The sequence below is a fragment of the Dendrobates tinctorius genome, unplaced genomic scaffold, assembly GCF_039654945.1.
Source record: "Dendrobates tinctorius isolate UK_male_01 unplaced genomic scaffold, ASM3965494v1 ptg000022l, whole genome shotgun sequence".
Classification (NCBI taxonomy): Eukaryota; Metazoa; Chordata; class Amphibia; order Anura; family Dendrobatidae; genus Dendrobates; species Dendrobates tinctorius.
Genome location: NW_027361690.1, coordinates 37,406,712 through 37,425,989, shown reverse-complemented (window position 1 = coordinate 37,425,989; position 19,278 = coordinate 37,406,712). Strand labels below are relative to the sequence as shown.

The window sequence follows — 19,278 nt, the reverse complement described above, 5'->3', positions numbered from 1 at the left end:
CTCACCAAATGGCTCCTGGCCTCTTCCATCTTGAGATTTCTTAAAAACGATGAAAGATGAGCCAAAATTCAGGTTTTTCAAAAGTGTCGTTCAAAAGTACAACGTGTCCGCAAAAAGCAAACCCTTACATGGCCATATTGATCGAAAAATAAAAAAGTTGTGGCTCTGGGAAGAAGGGGATCAGTTATTATTAAAGGAAACAACACCTGTACATTAGCCACAATGGTCAGACTTATAGTGCCAGCAAAGTAGATGGAATTTATAGAAATCTCTTGCCCACAGCTTTTTTTTTCTTTCTTTTTTTTTTTTTTTTTACTCAGTGTAAATTGACTTGCGGTGCATGTTTGAAATGCACATCTCGGGTACGTGGAGTTTTATGTGCGGATTTTCGGAAAAATCATTAAAGGAAATATGTCAGCAGGTTTTTGTATGTAATCGGAGGTAGGGGATAAAACTCTAAATTCAACAATGTCACATGTCAGGCAGTGTGTTATTGTTTACTTACGCTGAAGGTTTTATCACCCGGTAATTATAATTGCTGTACTACAGCAGTGCATGCATGCTAGTCTAACTACATCCCCACTCCTGTGATCAGCAGCTCACTGTCTTTAGTCTTTATACATGGAGAGCCTGGTGTGGGTGGGGTTTGCTTTCTCTGCTCTGCTGCATTGTTAAATCTAAAAGCTATGATTGTGTCACAACGGCTGCACCCAGTAAACTAAGTGACGCATCGTTGGAATCAGGATCTCTTTGCCTACATCATGCTGCTTTCAGATGAGGTAGCAAAAACCTGCTGACAGATTCCCTTTAAAGTTTTGTTAAAGCCAGATCCAAGAAGTTTCCAAAACTAATCAGCTTAATTTAAAACATGACATAGTAAAAAGAGACAAAAAACGCAGGGTCAAAAATGCAATAAAAAGTAATGGAAAAAAGATGCAGATAACTTATTTTACGCAATGGGTGCAGAAAATCTGCAACATCAAAAATTCACCAAATAGTCATCATGGGAACATGGCCTAAGGCCTAATTCAAACATACAGTGAGTACTGAAAGTATTCAGACGCCTTTAAATTTTTCACTCTGTTTCATTGCAGCCATTTGGTAAATTCAAATTTTTTTTTCCTCATTAACGTGCACCCCATCTTGACTGGAAAAAAAAAAACGTGAAACTGTATATGTTGTATCCATTTTTTTCACGGATAGAACACTTAACCATTATCGTCTATGGTGCTATTTACATGGCCGTGTTTTTTACGGACTGTGTCTGTGCCAAACTCATAGGGACATATGTTTTTTTCTGGTTTCCAGGATGAAAAATACCATTTTTTGTGGGTTATTAGATGTACACCAAATTTTGGGGTGGAAAACAGGAAAAAAAATGTTTCAATAAAATGGTGCTACGCCTTATAATGCGACTATGGCTTGCCTGGAGTGCGACGGTGCTGGGTCACATGAGCCAGGGTCGCTGGTTCAGGAGGTCAGTGGCAGCAAGAGTGGAGCAAAGCTGCGGGCCCTGTCCTCTCAGAAGGGTCCCTAAATCAGGGGGAGTGGGGCAATGCTGCGGGCCCTGTTCTCTCAAAAGACAAACGGCGCCGGTGAGCTGACGTCACCTCTCCCGTTCATATCCCTGCGGTGAGCTTTGGGAAAATGGCCACCGGAGGCAGTGCATGTTCAGATTGAGATCTCTAGAGACTCCGGGGGTCATTTTCCCAAAGCCCACTGCAAGGAAATGTATGGGAGAGGTGACCTCTGCTCACCGGCGCCAAAGTCTTATGAGAGGATGGGGCCTGCAGCATCGCCACACTCCTCCTGCCATCTCTACCAACCTATTGAATCAGCGACCCGGGCTCCTGTGACCCCGCTTCACCACCGCCATCCCCCACTTAAGATATAAGATGCACCCTCTTTTTCCTCCCAAATTTTTTGGGAAAAAGTTTGTTGTATAATCTGAAAAATACGGTACTTACTGAAGTCTATGGGTCCTTGAAAAACATGAACACCACATGGATGATACACGGAATCATTAGGCCGGGATCACACTACCGTCTCTCGCATCAACACCCGGCACTACCGCCGGCACTCAGGACCGGAGCTGCGGCTGCATAGAAATACATGCAGCTGCAGCTCCGGTCCTGAGTGCCGGCGGCCTGGTGTTGATGACAGAGACTTGTGTGAGTTTCTCACATCACACACGGTAGTGTGATACTGGCCTTACACTGATCCAAAACACTGACTCTAGTACCATTTTTTTTTTCCACATACATATTTAAACACGGATGTGTGAATGAGGCTTACAAGGACAAGAAGTATGACTCTAAAAAAGAAAAACCTTGCAAAAAATGTTTTAAAAATACATCTAACACAAAAAGCTGATTGAAACATTGGGTAATTTTCTGATGATCGTTTCCCTTTAAATCCCATTCTGCAGCCATCTCTTTCCCAAAGCATAAAACCACTTCCTGCATTCACCGATTACAAGGGTACTGGATGGTATCAAAGACATATTGTCAGATGCACATTTATTTTCAGATGTAACTGGATTAAACCATCTAGAAGCAGTTCAAAATTAAAACAGTATGTTCACCATGGTGGTTGCTCTGCAGCCTTGTCATCCCGTCCCAAGGAAGGAAGAGACTCAGCAGCTTCGTATGGACTATTGTTTCCATGCTATTTCTGGATGTTTGTGTGTGATGACAGAAATCACACCGTATGTTGGCATTGGAAGCTACGGAAATGGAGCATTAAAGAAACCCTGTCACGTGAAAGAAAGCTATTCACCTGCAGATATGTTGTTAATTTGAAGGTTAATAGCGTTCTGAACTTGCCTGGCGCCCGCACTTAGAGCCCCTCTGCTGGAAGGAAATTGGTTTTCTTCCTCCTGACAGCGATCAACATTCAGGCATAGGGGTGGCGCCGGTGCGGGTTCAGTCACCGCTCCATGTATAGGGAGCGGCGGTTGTAACCATGCTCCCCACACTGACTGACAGCAGGATCAGCACTAGGGCTGCTGTCAGTCTGTGCCGGAGGGCGTGGTTACAGCACTAAACCCGCCTCAGAGCCGCCACAGTGACTGAAACCTGACCCCTGCCATGGAAATAATGTTCATTTCCTCCCGGCAGCGTAGGTCTAAGTTGTCGCCCTTGGGCAGGTTCAGAACACTATTAACCTGCAGATTAACCCTATACCTGCAAGTTAATATTGATTTTTCACGTAACGGTTTCCCTTTAAACTTTAAAACCTTTACACATTGGAAAAACCTACATGCTTTCCACCCAGAGCAAAGCAGTACTGTGGAGTCTTAATCCCTTAATGACTAGATGATTTTTCATTTTTGTGCTTATGTTTTTTCCTCCACTTCTTGCAAAAGTCATCATTTTTTTTCCGTCAACATCCCTACGAGGACTTGTTTTTTTGCTGCAGGAGCTGTCGTCGTGACAGATACCATTCACTTTACCATTCGAGATGGAATAGTGAATAGTTAAAAAAAAAAAAATCAATTCCACCATTGTTTTATTTTTTTATTCATGTTGTTGATTGCAGTGATGAGGAACGGACATCATGATTTCCCAGATCAGTTTTGGAGACTAAGGGCTCATACTCACATGCGAGAAACTCGGACAAGTCTCGCACGTCAATACCCGGCACTGCCGCCGACACTCGGATCTGAGCGTTTAGCTGCATGTATTTCTATGCAGCTGAACGCGCCGATGCGAGTGTCGGCGGCAGTGCCGGGTATTGACGTGCGAGACTTGTCCGAGTTTCTCGCATGTGAGTATGAGCCCTTAAAAAGACAGTTTTGAAGACTAAATTGAAGATTACGTTTTCGTTTGCTTTATGACTGTTATTTATTTTCTTTTAATATCTTTAAAATCGTGTTTTGTGTATTTTTTTTGCTTTTCATTTTTTTGGGGTGTCTTTTATAGGGATTTGCAATCATTTGATCACCTAGTATATGATTGAATATTTCAGTAGGCCGCATGCTGCCCTGGCGACCTGTCAGCATTCTGTGACTTTGTGTTGGAGAGGTGGCAAATGGCGCCTGAAACTAGATCACATGGCTTAAATGCCGCAGTCAGAGTTTGACAGTGGCATTTAAGGGATTTAACAGCAGTGATTGGAGCTAGCTGATCTGATGGCATCTGCCCTGAATGGAGCTGGCTCAGCTTCTGTCTTGCAGATTACGATAAAAACTTATTACTGGTCTTTAACTCTACTTTAAATTCATGTACTGTGTCCACAATTATATTAATGCTATTGTTCTCTGATTTTCCTAAATGGTCGATAGAAATACGTCATTATATTTATTATTCAAATCATCAACTGTTAGAGAATAAATCACATTTTATTGGACAAACATCCCAATGATAGTATATTTTTCAAAACTAAAAAAAAATAAAAATGCAAATTACTATGCACAACAGAGTTTCCAAACTCTCCGGGTATGGTTCCACGGTCAGGATTTGCTCAGGATTCGACGCAGGTAAAATCTGCACCAAATCTGCACCTGCGTTTTTGATGCGTTTTTTTTCATGCAGATTTGTATGCGTTTTTTGGTAAGCTAAATAAAGCATTATTTAACAAAAAAAAAAAATTTGATGTCATTTCTGGTCCAACCTCTTCTTTAACATTTGTCTAACCCATATATCCATAAATAGATATCTGCAGATACATAGATATATCTGGCTATTAAAATAGGGTGACACCCCCCCCCCCCCAAAAAAAAATGGCTTGGGCTCCTGCGCAATTTTCTGCGCCAGAGAGGGAAAGCCGACGGCCGGCTGCCAATATTTTTAGCCTGGGAAGCGGGTAATACCCATGGATCTTCCCAGGCTATGAATATCATCTTGAAGCTGTCTGCATAGCCTTTACTGGCTAATAAATAGGGGGACCCCCCAAAAAATGATGAGGGGTCCCCCTATATTTTATAGCCAGAAAGGCTACACAGACAGCTGCGGACTGATATTCATAGCCTAGAGAGGTTCCATGGATATTGGACCCCCCCGGCTACAAACACCAGCCCGCAGCCTCCCCAGCAATGGCGCATCTGTAAGATGCGACAATTCCGGTGCTTAGCCTCTCTTCCCACTGCCATATAGCGGTGGTATATGGGGTTAATGTCACCTTTGATTGTAAGGTGACATTAAGCCCGGTTAATAATGGAGAGTTGTCAATAAGACACTTATCCATTATTAATCCTATAGTTAAAGGGTTAAAAAAAGACATCCAGAAAAAAGTATTTTAATGAAATAAAGCTCTCCACAGTTTTCCATATTTTTAATGCACGTCCAAATCCAAGCGAAGCCCTCGATTACCTGAAAAAAACAAAAAACAAAAACAAACCAACACAAATACCCCCTGTCCCACAACGAGTCCAGCTCTGCTACAGCTGGATGCATGACATCCGGATATAGCAGAGCTTTTAGATGACCACCGAAGATCTCCGGCGGTCACCTACACTGTAGTTCTCATGGTCAGCTGACCATGAGAACTATCCTAGTGACCGGAAATACCCCTTGTTCACGTACATGGCAGTTCTCGCAATAAGCTAAGTTATCACGAGAACTGCAGTGGACGCGGACTTCCGGCGGCGGAACAGGCAAGACCTTATGTTAATTAGTAGACATGCGTAGTAAGCTGCGTTTATGTGACTAATCATTAGATGCGGTTTTACTGCATCTAATGATTGTCTATGGGAAATTTATGGTGCGGCGACGGAGCGTCGCCGCATTCTGAAAAGACGCGCAGCATGTCCATTTACGCAGGTCTGCCGCCTGCGTCTTTTAACGCATAGTGGAGATGGGATTTCATGAAATCCCCTCCACTATGCTGTAACTTCTGGATGCTGCTGGTTTGATGCTGCGGCTGTATGCAGCGTCAAACCCGCAGTGTTTACTAACTGTGGAAACATACCCTTCCGGTTTATAGAACTGAAAATGGTGATTTGTTGAATTTGCAGCATGAAGAGGCCACATTTGCTGAAATAAAATGCTTTTTCAGTCAAAAGTTACCGTATATACTCGTGTATAAGTCGAGATTTTCAGCCCATTTTTTTGGGCTGAATGTCCCCCTCTCGTCTTATACCACGAGTCATATACCTGAGGGTTGGCGGGGGAGAGTGAGCGGGGGTGTCAGAGATCATACTTGCCTCACCTGGCACAGTCTCTGCAGCCCCCCGCCGCTTCACGGTCTCCCTGCCTTCAGCGGTCACATGGTACCGCTCATTAAACTCATGAATATGCGCATATTCATGAGTGTAATGATCGGTACCACGTGAACGCCGAAGGCAGGAAGGGAGACGGTGGAGAAGCAATGCTGCCGCTGCAGAGACTACGCCAGGGGAGGTAAGTATAGCAATATTCACCTGTCCCCCGGTCCATCGCTGCTCACCGCTGTCTGCTGCATCCTCTGTCTGTGACGTTTAGGCAGCAGGGGGCGCGGTGACGTGGTTAGTGCACGCCGTGCCCTCTGCTGCCTGAACGTCACTGACAGACGACATGGCAAACAGCGGTGAGCAGCGATCGCCCCCAGACAGGTGAGGTCCTGAGCAGGAGAGGTGAGTATGGCATTTTTTTTTATATGGGGCAGCATATCCTATGGAGCAGCATATGGGGCAGCATATCCTATGGAGCAGCATATGGGGCAGCATATCCTATGGAGCAGTATATGGGGCAGCATATCCTATGGAGCAGCATATGGGGCAGCATATCCTATGGAGCAGCATATGGGGCAGCATATCCTATGGAGCAGCATATGGGGCAGCATATCCTATGGAGCAGCATATGGGGCAGCATATCCTATGGAGCAGCATATGGGGCAGCATATCCTATGGAGCAGCATATGGGGCAGCATATCCTATGGGGCACCATATGGGGGCATATCCTATGGGGCACCATATGGGGGCATATCCTATGGGGCACCATATGGGGGCATATCCTATGGGGCACCATATGGGGGCATATCCTATGGGGCACCATATGGGGGCATATCCTATGGGGCACCATATGGGGGCATAGTCTATGTGGCAGCATATAAGGGCATAGTCTATGTGGCAGCATATGGGTGCATAGTCTATGGGGCAGCATATGGGGGCATAGTCTATGGAGCATTTTATGGGAGCATAATCTATGGAGCACCTTATGGGGGCATAATCTATGGAGCACCTTATGGGGGCATAATCTATGGAGCACCTTATGGGGGCATAATCTATGGAGCATCTTATGGGTCCATAACCTTTATGGAGCATTATATGGGGCATATTATTCTATGGAGAATCTTGTGGGGGCATTTGTTATGAATGGGTCACCGAGGAGGAAAGTGCAAAAGGTTATGCCACCAGAAACCAGAGAGGTTGGTCACTCAGAGGATTGCAGACCCCTGATCTTAACAACACAAACTAGCAGTAGCTGTGGAGCGTTCCTACGATGCCCTAGACGCTTCATCACAGCCGGAGGACTAACTAAGCCTAACGACAGGTGAAATCTAAACTGCCCCGGAGCAGATCCCCAAAGGAATAGACAGCCCCCAAACATATATTGTCGGTGAGACAAGATGAAATACGGGCACAGACAGAAAATAGACTGAGCAAATGATGGGCCCCACATTGACTAGATAGGAGAGAAAAGGCATTGTCTGCAATCACGCAAAAAACTTAAAATTTCCAACACGACTGAAGCACAAAAATACTGAGGTTAGCACAACCTCGCCCCCACTATATCAGCACTCAGGTGTGAACTGGCGGCTAGCGACAGGCTAATACAGCAGGGAACTGATCAAACACAAGATACAAAAATACAGGGCAGGAGCCAGCAGCCCCAGGGGGAGCCAGCTGACTCCTGACAGCAAGGCAAAATCAGATGCAAAGGATTTAGCAAAAGACACTTAGCTGGAAAATGCTGGATCAGGCAGGAGACAGCTATCCTCACTATGCACAGACATGAGTATCACCGGCAGCCACTGAGAGAAGCTTGCTCGCTTATGTACTCCCAGTCACTACCTCCACTTCTCCAATCATTCTCTGCAGCTGTTGGATTAACATCCTGTTGACCAGCTCCACTACCAGCAGTATCCACCAGAGGGAGCCCTGCCACAAAAGTGGGATTAAGAGAGTTCACAACAGGCATTATTAACCTTTGTGCAGCATTATATGGGGTGTATTTTGTATGGAGCATCTTATGGGGCCCATCATGAACTGTATGGAGCATTATATGGGGCTCCTGATTCAATATGGATATTCAAAAACATTTAACCTACTGATGTCTCAATTAATTTTACTTTTATTGGTATCTATTTTTATCTTTGAAATTTACCAGTAGCTGCTGCATTTTCCACCCTAGGCTTATACGCGAGTCAATAAGTTTTCCCAGTTTTTTGTGGCAAAATTAGAGGTGTCGGCTTATACTCAGGTCGGCTTATACACGAGTATATACGGCACATGTTAACATAAGACACCTCCTTTGACCTCACCTTCACAATTCGTGTTTGCATTGAATTTGTGAGTTTTTGGATAGTTTCTTTTTTTTATTTCTTTGTCAGAATAGCCTCCCCTAGCTGCTGCTGTGATGTGAACTGCCTCCCACCCTCATAGATCTTTTACTTGAGGATACTCCAAAGATTCTCAATAGGGGTGAGGTCAGGGGAGGATGGTGGCCACACCATGAGTTTCTCTTCTTTTATGCCTGTAGCAGCCAATGACTCAGGTATTGTTTGCAGAATTGTCATGCATGAAAGTGATTTTGATATGGTTGGCACGGTTCTTTTTTTTTTTTTTGTACCATGAAAGAAAGTGGTCAGTCAGAAACTATATTACCAAGGTCATTGCCATACCTTCAGTGACCCTAAAGGGGCCTACCAGCTCTCTCCATGATTCCTGCCTCTAAAACATAACTCTGCCACTTCCTTGCTTTGCAGCCTTGTTGAGACATGATGGCCATCCGCCAAACATCCATCTGGACCATCCAAGGTTGCACCACACTTGTCAGTAAACAAAACTGTTTTAAAATTAGTCTTCATATATTATTTGGGCCCACTGCAAAAGTTTCTGCTTGTGAGCTCTGTTAAGGGGAGGGCGAATAGTAGGTTTATGCACCACTGCAAGCTTCTGTAGGATCCTACACCTTGAGGTTCCATAGCACCTGCAGCTTCAAATACCTGCTTTTTCCTTTGTTATGGTATTTTAGCAGCTGCTCCTCATTATGCCTTTATCTGCACAAACACATCTGTGCTCTACATCAGCTACAAATCTCTTCACAGTATGATGATCACGCTTAAGTTTTCATGAAATATCTATCATTTTCAAACCTTGTCCTAGGCATTGCACTTAATGCTTTTCAGCAGCAGAGATATATTTTTTGTTTCCCATATTCCTTGAAACCTATGGCCTGTTTAAAAATGTGAAATGTCCTTCTTAATTTCCTTAAATTGGGCTTGCCTGGAAAACAAACGGATTCTGCACTGCATTGTGGATTTTGTTTGAAATGGAAACCATGGTGTTGATATGAACTAATTCTTAAAAGGATTGTCTACTTTTAGGTCCGTATATCACTAAGAGTCCTGCCAATAGGATCATCCCTGCCTGGTCAGCAAGTTGCTCTTTTGGAAATATTTCCATTTATTGTTGAGTGATAACTTTGTCAAAGAAAAAGACAAATGCTCGTGTGAGCTGGATTATAAAAATTATCAAAAGTTTTTTTTGTTCTTGACTTGCTTGTTCATGCAATCATTCTCGTTTGTGGCAGATTGTTTGGTTATTCAATAAGAAAAATGGAAACCCGTTGTGTCCGGTTATAAGGCATTGGGATTTTCTCCAAGATGAATTCTTCACGAAACAGTAACGTCAATGTGAACTGTTTCATGTAATTACAAGAGAAGGTGTTGTCCTCAGTACATGCAGATGCCAATGCAAACAGCCATTTATAAGCTTTTCATATCTATTAATTAATTGCCAGATAAAGACATAATAGCCGAGTTTATGTTGTAAACACCTCAATGACTATCTAGCTCCTGGTTAATCACTGATTTCTGTACACTATAGTGCTTTGGTTTGCTCTCACTGTTATAATGGATGACCCATTATCTTTGTCTTTACCTTGCCACCTTGAAATGATGATCCTTTCTAAAGCCCCCATACACAATAGACTGTCAGCCGATATTGACAGGTTCGGCCAAAATTCTAATGTGTATGGGGGGAACCCTAGACTGATAATTGTTGAGGACGCAAATGACCTGGCAACTTCATTTTTGGACTGCCAATCTATTTGTTTTCTCTGAGGTAAGCCAAGCCAAAGATGTCTGGCAGTGGCTCTCGCAAAGAGAACAAAGGAGCGCTCTTTTTAAGTGAGCACGTCTGTTGCGCCATTGTACTAAGGTCGCAGTCATACATCCGTGTGTCACTGTCCGACCATGGACTGTGCGCATGTCTATGAGGCTGTGAAGTTCGGGTCAGGAGTCCCCTTAGCCATTCCTTGCCTGGGCCGTTACACGTGTGAATACGGCATTAATAAGATTTCACTCTTTCCACTTGTGTAGTTTGATAATTAATTTTAAGACCAATTGGGTTTATATTAAAAAAAAACCTACCTGACCCTTTGTAGTCTACAATCCTCCAATGTAAAGATTCTTTGTAAATTGACACTTGGCCCACGTTCACACGTTCAGTATTTCCCATCAATATTTGGAAGCCAAAACCAGGAGTGGGTAAAAATGCAACGGAACAAATACTGATGTAAAATACTGACCAAATACTGAATGTGTGCACGTGGCCTTAGGGTATGTGCACATGAGGAGTCGATCTACACTATTTTCTGGTCCCATTCACATGAACTGACAAAACTGTATGTTGACAGTCTTTAATATGATTATTGTGTTCCCATATGCCATGCTTATTGAGGGCAGAACAGCCCTCAAAAATGATCTTCTTAGACAACAAATGAGCATTTTACTTGTTTGTTATCTATTTTTTATAGCGGTGGATCGTCAATATCCAGCAACAGCCACTAAACCATGTAGGGAACTGTCTGTTCAACTTGGCTCATTGTTTATTTCCTAATCCCTTCTTATGCCTAGACAACCCCTTTAAGAAATGCCCTAATAGAGCATATGGCCATCAGAGAGTGTGGGTCCAGCCTCCGTCCCCCCAAAGTGCTGGAAAATAGTGATATTTTGTAAGAACATCAGGATACTCTTAGGACTTGGTTGTCCATGTCTTACACGGAAGACTATTCAACTGATTTGTCCACTATCGCATGATCTTCATTCCTTAAGAGTAAACAATTTCTAATGAACAACTGAAGGTAAGAGATTAGGAGGTAAGAGGTAAAGTAAGGGACAGGTAAGAGATTGATACAGAAGTGCATGAACCAGAAAACACCTGTGCACACCAAGTTTTTAGAGTTCTTATCAGAGTAGAAACTGAGCAGAAACTCTCCAACTTTTCCTCAAAAACGTTGCGGTTCTATTCAGTTTCTGCTTCGAAAAATAAGCAGAACATCTCCATCTGCACATTGCCTAAAGGCCGTGTTTACTTTCTACTTTTTTTTTTGTTTTTCTGCACCATCACAAGAGTAGAACTATAAAAATGATAGAACTACCACAATCCCAGCACGATGGATTTCAGAGGCATCTCCTGGACCCCTTTGAAACCATTGGACCTAGTGTACAGGAAGGATTCTGGGTGGAGGTTCCTACTGGAGCCAGAGTGAACAGTATTACTGCTTTGCCCGTGCACTTATTGGTGAATTGTGCGCAGTATGTTGGGTGGTTTGATGCTTTCACAGATTGTTCACAGGATTGACATTCTCTTCAGGATCTCGAAGTCAGTCAGCTAAAACAAGGGTTCTGATGTAATCTTTTTCTGATCGGTGGAGGATGCCAACACCTGTGGTAGTACATCATCCCAATGAGATATGCCCCCCCCCCTCCCATATAAAATATGGGGCAACAGCCTGATATGCATGTATGTGGTCAGCTGTGAATATTGTGCAATGCCACTTTTTCTAGTGTGGCATACTAGCAGACAACACTGACGTAATCCTTCTTTTCCAGACTACAGCCAACATTTTTCATTGGCCTACTTATTTTAAGGTTGGTTACCGCGCTGTCACGATGCTGATGGAGTGGGATGGAAAATGAATCCGAGCTTTGTGCAGCTCTTTGGATGGGACACAAACACTTGTTGGAGCTCCCTGCGCACATAAATGTGCCCATCATGTAACAATAGGTTATGCTTTGTACACAGTGGGCTGCATTCAAGGGGACCTGCATTCAATTCAACGGGTTCTCTGGTTCATAGTAAAAAAAAAAAAAAAAAAGGTGCAAAGAAGCAGTCAGAAACCTAAAAAATGTCACTGATGTGCGCAGAGTTGTGATCTGCACAGTGTCTTCTCTGCTTCAGGAAATCTAAACATACAATGTTATTGTCCGGAATACAAGGGCTGCTTACATTGGTGTGGACTGAGAGAACAGGCTGTATCTTGCTTGGACTGCTTTACTGTGTTTGGAGATTTTTGCTCTCTTCCATCCAAGATAAGTCCACAAGCATCTGATTTTCTTTGTGTTATTTCTGCTGGAATCACCTGAAAATTCCCATGCAGAGTTATGCGGACTTGGATCTGATTTTTCCTCTGCAGATTTTTCTATGGGAAAGCAATAACTGATTTTAGCCCATTCACTCCGATACCTGTTCTCACCTTCTTGATAAGGCCAATTTTTTTCATTTCTGATAAATAAATTTGTATGCCCTTAAATGGGAGAGTGGTGTCACACAAAATAGTTAATAAATAACATTTCCTACGTGTCTACTTTGCATCAGCATAATTTTTTTTTACTAGGAACTTATAAGGGTTAAAAGTTGACCAGCGATTTCCCATTTTTACAACAAAAATTTACAAAACTATTTTTAGGGACCACCTCACATTTGATAGAAAATGCCCCAAATTTACACCATTTTAAAAACTGGGCCCCTCAAGGTGCTCAAAACCACATTTAAGAACTTTATTAACCCTTCAAGTGTTTCACAGGAATTATTGGAATGTGGAAGAAAAAAAATGAACATTTAACTTTTTTTTCATAAAAATGTTACTTTAGGCACAATTTTATTTTATTTTAATTTGCAAAATTTGCTGGAATCATCAGCGGACGCCATGTTGTATTTGGAGAGTCCTTGATGTGCTTAAAAAGTGGAAACCCCCAACAGGTGACACCATTTTGTAAAGTAGACCCCTCAAGCAACTTACCTAGATGTATGGTGAGTACCTTGAGTCCCCAGGTGCCTCCCAGAAGCTTATAAGGTTGAGCTGTGAAAATAAAAAAATCACATTTTTCCCACAAAAACATTCTGTGAAGGGGTTAAATAATGGTACAGTTTTTTAGGTTGGGTCATTGTGGACATGGTGATACTAAATATGTGTACTTTTTTTGTTTATTTTTGTCTTTAAATAAATGTATTTATTGAATTAATAATTTTTCTTTTTTTTGTTCATTTTGTGATTTTTTTTTTTTTATTTTTTTTATAATTTTTAATAGGGTAACTTTTTTTTGTACTTTTTTTTACATCCCAGAATGAGACATCAACTTTACACTGACAGATTGCTGATCTAATACTCTGCATTGCTTCTGCACCAGTGATTGGTTGCATTCTGTGTACACTGTGCATAGGTTGAAAGCTGTCAATTAGTGGTGGGGGGTGAGCTCATGAATATGGAGAACCACGTCAGCAGGTTTACTAGTCCTCTAGTAAACTGCTAATAAAACTGTGATTTTATAAAAACTGCAGCAAGCAGCCCAGTAAATAACACATTTCTGGAATCAGGGTCTCTTAATTCTACATTGTGCTGCTTTCAGATTTCAGAACCTGGTGACAGATTCCATTACCAGCAAAATGCATGCGATTTCTTAAAATTTCGCTTTAACTGTGGAAAATATCTGCAGCAGATATTGGATGATAGTGCAAAGTCTGTACAAATTTCACAGCATGTGGTAGAAGTTTTGCTTCGGTTTTTCTGCTGAATATTTCCTTAGGCTGGGTTCACATGGGCCTGTAGTGATGTTCACATGTGCATGATTTTTTTGCACCAAAACATGGAGACATGTCCTTTGTTGATCCAAGTTCCAGCTAGAAATTGCCCAAAGAAGTGTATGAGTATGTGAAAATAATGTACAAAATATGGTGCTGTTTCTAACATTATGGATTGGAAAAGCTTTACTTGTTTGTTTGAATACAAGAAAATTGGTGATAGTAAAAACTGACATTGATAAAAATTTGATCCAATCCTTGATTTCAATCCTTTTGTTTTCATGTACGAGAGAAAAAGGTTAAATGACAATTAAGACAGTGATGTAATGGCAGTTTAGAGGAGAATTGAGCAAGTAAATTGGTAAAGTAAATTAAAATGAGGTGTTCATTTTAGGGGTATGTAGAAAGGAAACGGAACAGAATAAGAAATATATTGGATATGTCCTTTAAAGGGAACCTGTCATCAGGATTGTGCTCAGTAACCTACAGACAGTGTCAGGTCGGCGCTGTTATACTGTTTAAAATGATACCTGGGTTAAAGAAATCCGTCTTGTGGCGGTGGTTTAAGTTTTATTTTCAGTTTTCAGTTCTGCAGTGATTTGCCCCCTAGTTTTCATAATGAATATCTTGTTGTTTGAAAACAAAATTACATTCATCATGCAGGCGGCGAACTGCGCTGTAACATGATGCGACCTATAATATCCATACTTTTATTTCATTTTGTCATCTAAATTTCTTGAGAAAAAAAAAATCTTAATCAAAATGGCGCCGGCTGCTACGCCTGCGCAGTAGTAGCCTCATTTGGAGCGCCGACACCAATGTGCCAGAGGAAAAAATAAATTGACTCCATCAAAATGGCGCCGGCGGTGGCACCTGCGCAGTAGCATATATCGGCAATCTGATGTTACTGGGCAGGTGCCGCTGGCTCCATCTTGATATCGCTAATTATTTTTTTTCTCTAGCAAAATGGCAGTGGCATCTATCGCTGATGCTATTTTGATTAAGAATTTTTTTTTTTTTTTCTCAAGAAATGTATATGACAAAATCAATTGAAAGTATGCATATTATAGATTGTATCTTGTTACAGCGCAGGCCGCCGCCTGCATGATTTGTGTTTTTAAAAAAAAAACCATAATAAGAAATGCATAGGGGGCTGGTCAATGAGGGTCAGTGACCTGTCATAAGCTTTACAGATGAGTATATAAGCAGAGCACCACATGAAGACCCCCCCCCCACAGGCCGCCCCGCGGCACGAGCATATCATTAACACAAAACTGCAAATAAAGATTAAACAATAACCACAAGACGGATTTCATCACCAAGGTATCATTGTAATCAGTATAACTGCGACAACATGACAGTGTCTGTAGGTTAGTGTGCATACTCCTACTGACATGTTCACTTTTAAAGAGATTGTTCTATTACGACAAAAAGATATGAAGATGTCTTCCATGTTGCTCGGGACATCCCACTTGGCAGAGAGTTACCAGTAAAGTGAATCTGTCAGTAGGATTAACCCTTTTAAGCTGTCTACGTGGGCATATAGGTCAAAGGAAGCTGAATAAAATGATACCTTGATATCTGCGAACCGATGTTTAATTCCAGAGAAATCCACATTTTTCTTCATATGTAAAGAGCTCATAAGATCTATGGGCCGGACACTGATCTCCATGAGGATCTGCCTCCAGAGATTGTTTTACATGAAAGGGGGCTACACCAGTGTGAGACATGTAATGACTGACAGTTTGCTCTCCTGATCTACTTGTCTCACACTGGTAACCCCACTATCATTTATACTAATCTCTGGAGGCAGATTCTCAGGGAGATCAGTGTCCGGCCCATAGATCTTATGAGCTCTTTACATATGAAGAAATCAAAACAAAAAGACGGTTTTGCCATAAGACATGAGGTCACAGAGGTATCCTTTTATTCAGCTTCCTATGACGTACATGCCTGTATAGACGGCTTAGGCCGGGTTCACATTTCTTTTTAGCAGTCTGTTAGACGGACTGCGTTACTCCGCGGCATAACACGGTGTAACGCAGTCTGTAAACGCTGCCATTGCCATCCGTTGTCAGGCGCATCGCGACGGGCGTCATTCGGGCGTCATTCAGTGACTGAGTCTCAGACGCGGGCTGCAGCGTCTGAGGCTCCGTCACCGCTAGCGCAGATGGCACATCTGCGCTAGCGGGTATAGCATAACGCGATCGCGTTATGCTATGCGTTGAACGGGCTGGTTAAATGTAATGTGAACCTAGCCTTAGGAGGGTTGATCCTTCTGACAGATTCCCTTCAAGTAGGACTCTCCTCTGGAGACTTGGCATGGCCTTGTAGTATGTGGTAGCCCTTTTGGAGTAGGTGCTATTGAAAGCTACATTTCTACTCTAGCGTCTGCTGGAAGGTGAAAAAGTGATTGCTCGTGTGGTGCCTTGGTTTATATGCTTGTAAGTGATGGTGGCCGCACTGGTTGCAGTCTGAAATGGTTTTGTTCCTGTTGAGGCTGGACTTTTACAGCTGTTATTCAGAAACGTGTACCTATGCTCTCATTAGGGAAAAAGCGCCATGCGAGGAGTGACTTAAGGGGGAATGTCCAGCGACTTAGCAAATGGCTTTCTTTACAAAGCCATGAATGCCTGATTGACATTCATCTGTCCTCTACATCGAGCTCATTTACCTAATGTAGGTTAGTATGGAATTCGGGTGCCTGTAATATTTATAGTTGTTCCATTACCAATCCCCCACAAAGCCCGCCCTGTTACTGACAGTTATCAGTGTTTTACTTCAAGGCATGGGGTCACAATTGTGCTTCAATATCTTTGTGCCGCCCGTGGTGCCCAGTGCGGCTGATGTACACGCTGTATATGTAGGATGGGAAGGTTACATACAGGCGTAACATGCACTTATTTCACCAGGACTGATAGCTGGGGCTGACAGATGTCCATCCAACAATTTAGACAACTTTTTGTATCAGCAGTGGGTGTTGGAGGCGAAACCCAAGAGAGCTTATCCCACCCTTTCAACCCCCCCTTCCCATTGTCAGTCCTTTAAGACAGGGCTCTTGCATTCTGTGGCTTCAGAGCCTTGCTTCTTCCTCTGAAGAGCTGAGACAGCTGCCTTATGGGGTGGAGAACTTAGCACTGCAAGCCATAGGTTATTGAGCAGGCAGAACTTTCCCTCACCTCTACTGCACAGAGAACAGCGGGTTACTAATCATCACTGAGCCAGCTCTTGGCTGAACAGTCTGGTTTATTTCTCAGCCCTGCCAGAAGGACACTGAACAATATGATCACCTTCTTTCCCTCCAGATTACTGTCCTGTTAGAGACTTGCATTGTTGAGTAAGTTTGTCTACTTATATGTGTACACATTGTAAATCCTCCGCCAATTCCTTTTATCGTGTTGTGTCTACTAATGAGTAAATAAGTCTAAGTGTTTGCCTGAATATTGCAAAATTGTGAAATTCTGTAATATGTTGTTTTTGTTTTTTTTTTTTTTAGGTAGATCTTTCTGGATGAGTGACGTCTGGCAGAGATCACATATGAACTGTAGACGTCCACATTGGTATTCCAGTACTTTTCTTCCAGGAATAGATGCTAATAGCCTTCTAGCTATCGTAATAAAATGTATGCATCACCCGGACATATAGCACAGGGTAAAATTGGTGCTTTCTTGCATAGTTAGAAGCCCTTGGACCTTCCTTGCCACTCATGCATCCTCTTCTTGCTTCTAAACCCCGTGTCCTGAAGCTGGAGGCCTTCGTACTGACCCCATCTTTTCACAAGGTCTGTCCTATTTTTACGTAATGGTTCCAAAGCGTGATGATCGGCTCACTAGTTTGTGATGTCATCCTTGACCCCACCCTGCGAGGGCGACAGCTCGACACCCAGATTTTTTGTCGGTGCCCGAGATGATGAGACAGACTTCCTGGAATCAAACATGAATCCAGACGAGGTTGATTTCTACGAAGAAGAGGAAGACGAAGATGAGGAAGAGACGGTAAGGAAAATCTTACTGCCATTTGTAGTTTCGTAGTGCATTTCACCGAGAAATGTTCCTTTTTCATAAATGTGTTTTAAAGTCTTATTTAGTTTATTTGCATACATTTTATTCCAAATATGAGTGATAGTTTACTGATATAGTATCTTATGAATGTAGGGATCTGGCCTAGCAACTGTTGTAGGTCATATAGGCCATTGTTCAACGTGATGGAGTCTTTTGTTGCTTGTAGGTGCCAGTGATATATTTCACAAAAAAACAATATTTACATTTATTTCTGTAATATGAAGGAGAATATGATAATGCCGATTTTCTTTTATATGATTCCCTGTTACTTGTTCAGAAGTATAAAGATCTGAGAAGCAAGGAAACCTTTTGGTGAGGTTCCTGACCATGAGCTAATATCATATTCCTAATACTTTCTACATGTTACTGCACAATACTGCAACATTCTGTAATGTTTTGGTTAAAAGGTAGACTTGTTCGTGCACTGTGTTGTCCTTGCATAGCAAGGCATGTACTGATGACAGATCCACTGTAAAGAGGTTTTCTGATTTTGGAAACACCCTTTCTCCTGGCCGCAGCTTGTTTAAGAATAAAAAAGCGGTCTTCTTTCCCCCTCACCTGGTCCAGGACTGAGTCTTCGCCAGTGCTCCCAGTTCAGGGGAAAAAAACAAAAGTATAGCGTCAAATAGCGCTGCCAAGGATACGAGGGAGAAGTTCTCTCAAAGAAAACTTTAAATTTATCAAGCTACGTGTTACGGAGCCGGTCCAGCTCTTTCATCAGGCTAATACAAACTGAATAATACAAGCCGCCATTTATACCATCCATGGTGACATCAATTGATTCCAATACTAGGTAAAATTCCCAGACTCTAATAAAGGAATCTACATCTAAAATTTGTTTTAGATTTATTACAGACAAAAGGCACAAATAAAAGCAAATAATGTTACTTATATCTGTTGAATATGCAGGAAACCAATTGTACAGAACAAAAATTATAAACTTAAAGAGCTAGTATCCAAACAAACCCTCACTGAATAATGTGATCTATACAGTCGTTCAGACCCTCAGGTGTCAGGACGGATAATTTGAGCATCCAATGTGATTCCATATTGACAAGTTTAAAAATTGGTTGATAAGTAAAGCTTCCCCTGTGACTGTAGATGAAAATGCTTTACGTCCATGGTTCATATCACAGCTAAAACATTTCATTACCCCCACAATGATAGGAATCTCTGATGGTGGTCTGTACTAGGGATCTAGTTTTTACC

The 19,278-nt window shown here is 42.3% G+C and overlaps 1 protein-coding gene across 11 annotated transcripts in view; it reads left to right on the top strand.

Moving 5' to 3' along the window:
- The window catches only part of PPIP5K1 (diphosphoinositol pentakisphosphate kinase 1), a 273,000-nt gene that overhangs the window by 20,024 nt on the left and 233,698 nt on the right, over positions 1 to 19,278 (top strand). For 10 of the 11 annotated variants that reach the window (XM_073568597.1, XM_073568596.1, XM_073568594.1 and 7 more), the window contains exon 2: positions 17,505 to 18,003. In XM_073568597.1, the coding sequence (XP_073424698.1) occupies positions 17,848 to 18,003 (156 nt within the window). In that variant the 5' untranslated portion in view covers positions 17,505 to 17,847. The remainder of the gene's footprint in view (positions 1 to 17,504; positions 18,004 to 19,278) is intronic. The other variant, XM_073568589.1, reaches the window with a different exon arrangement.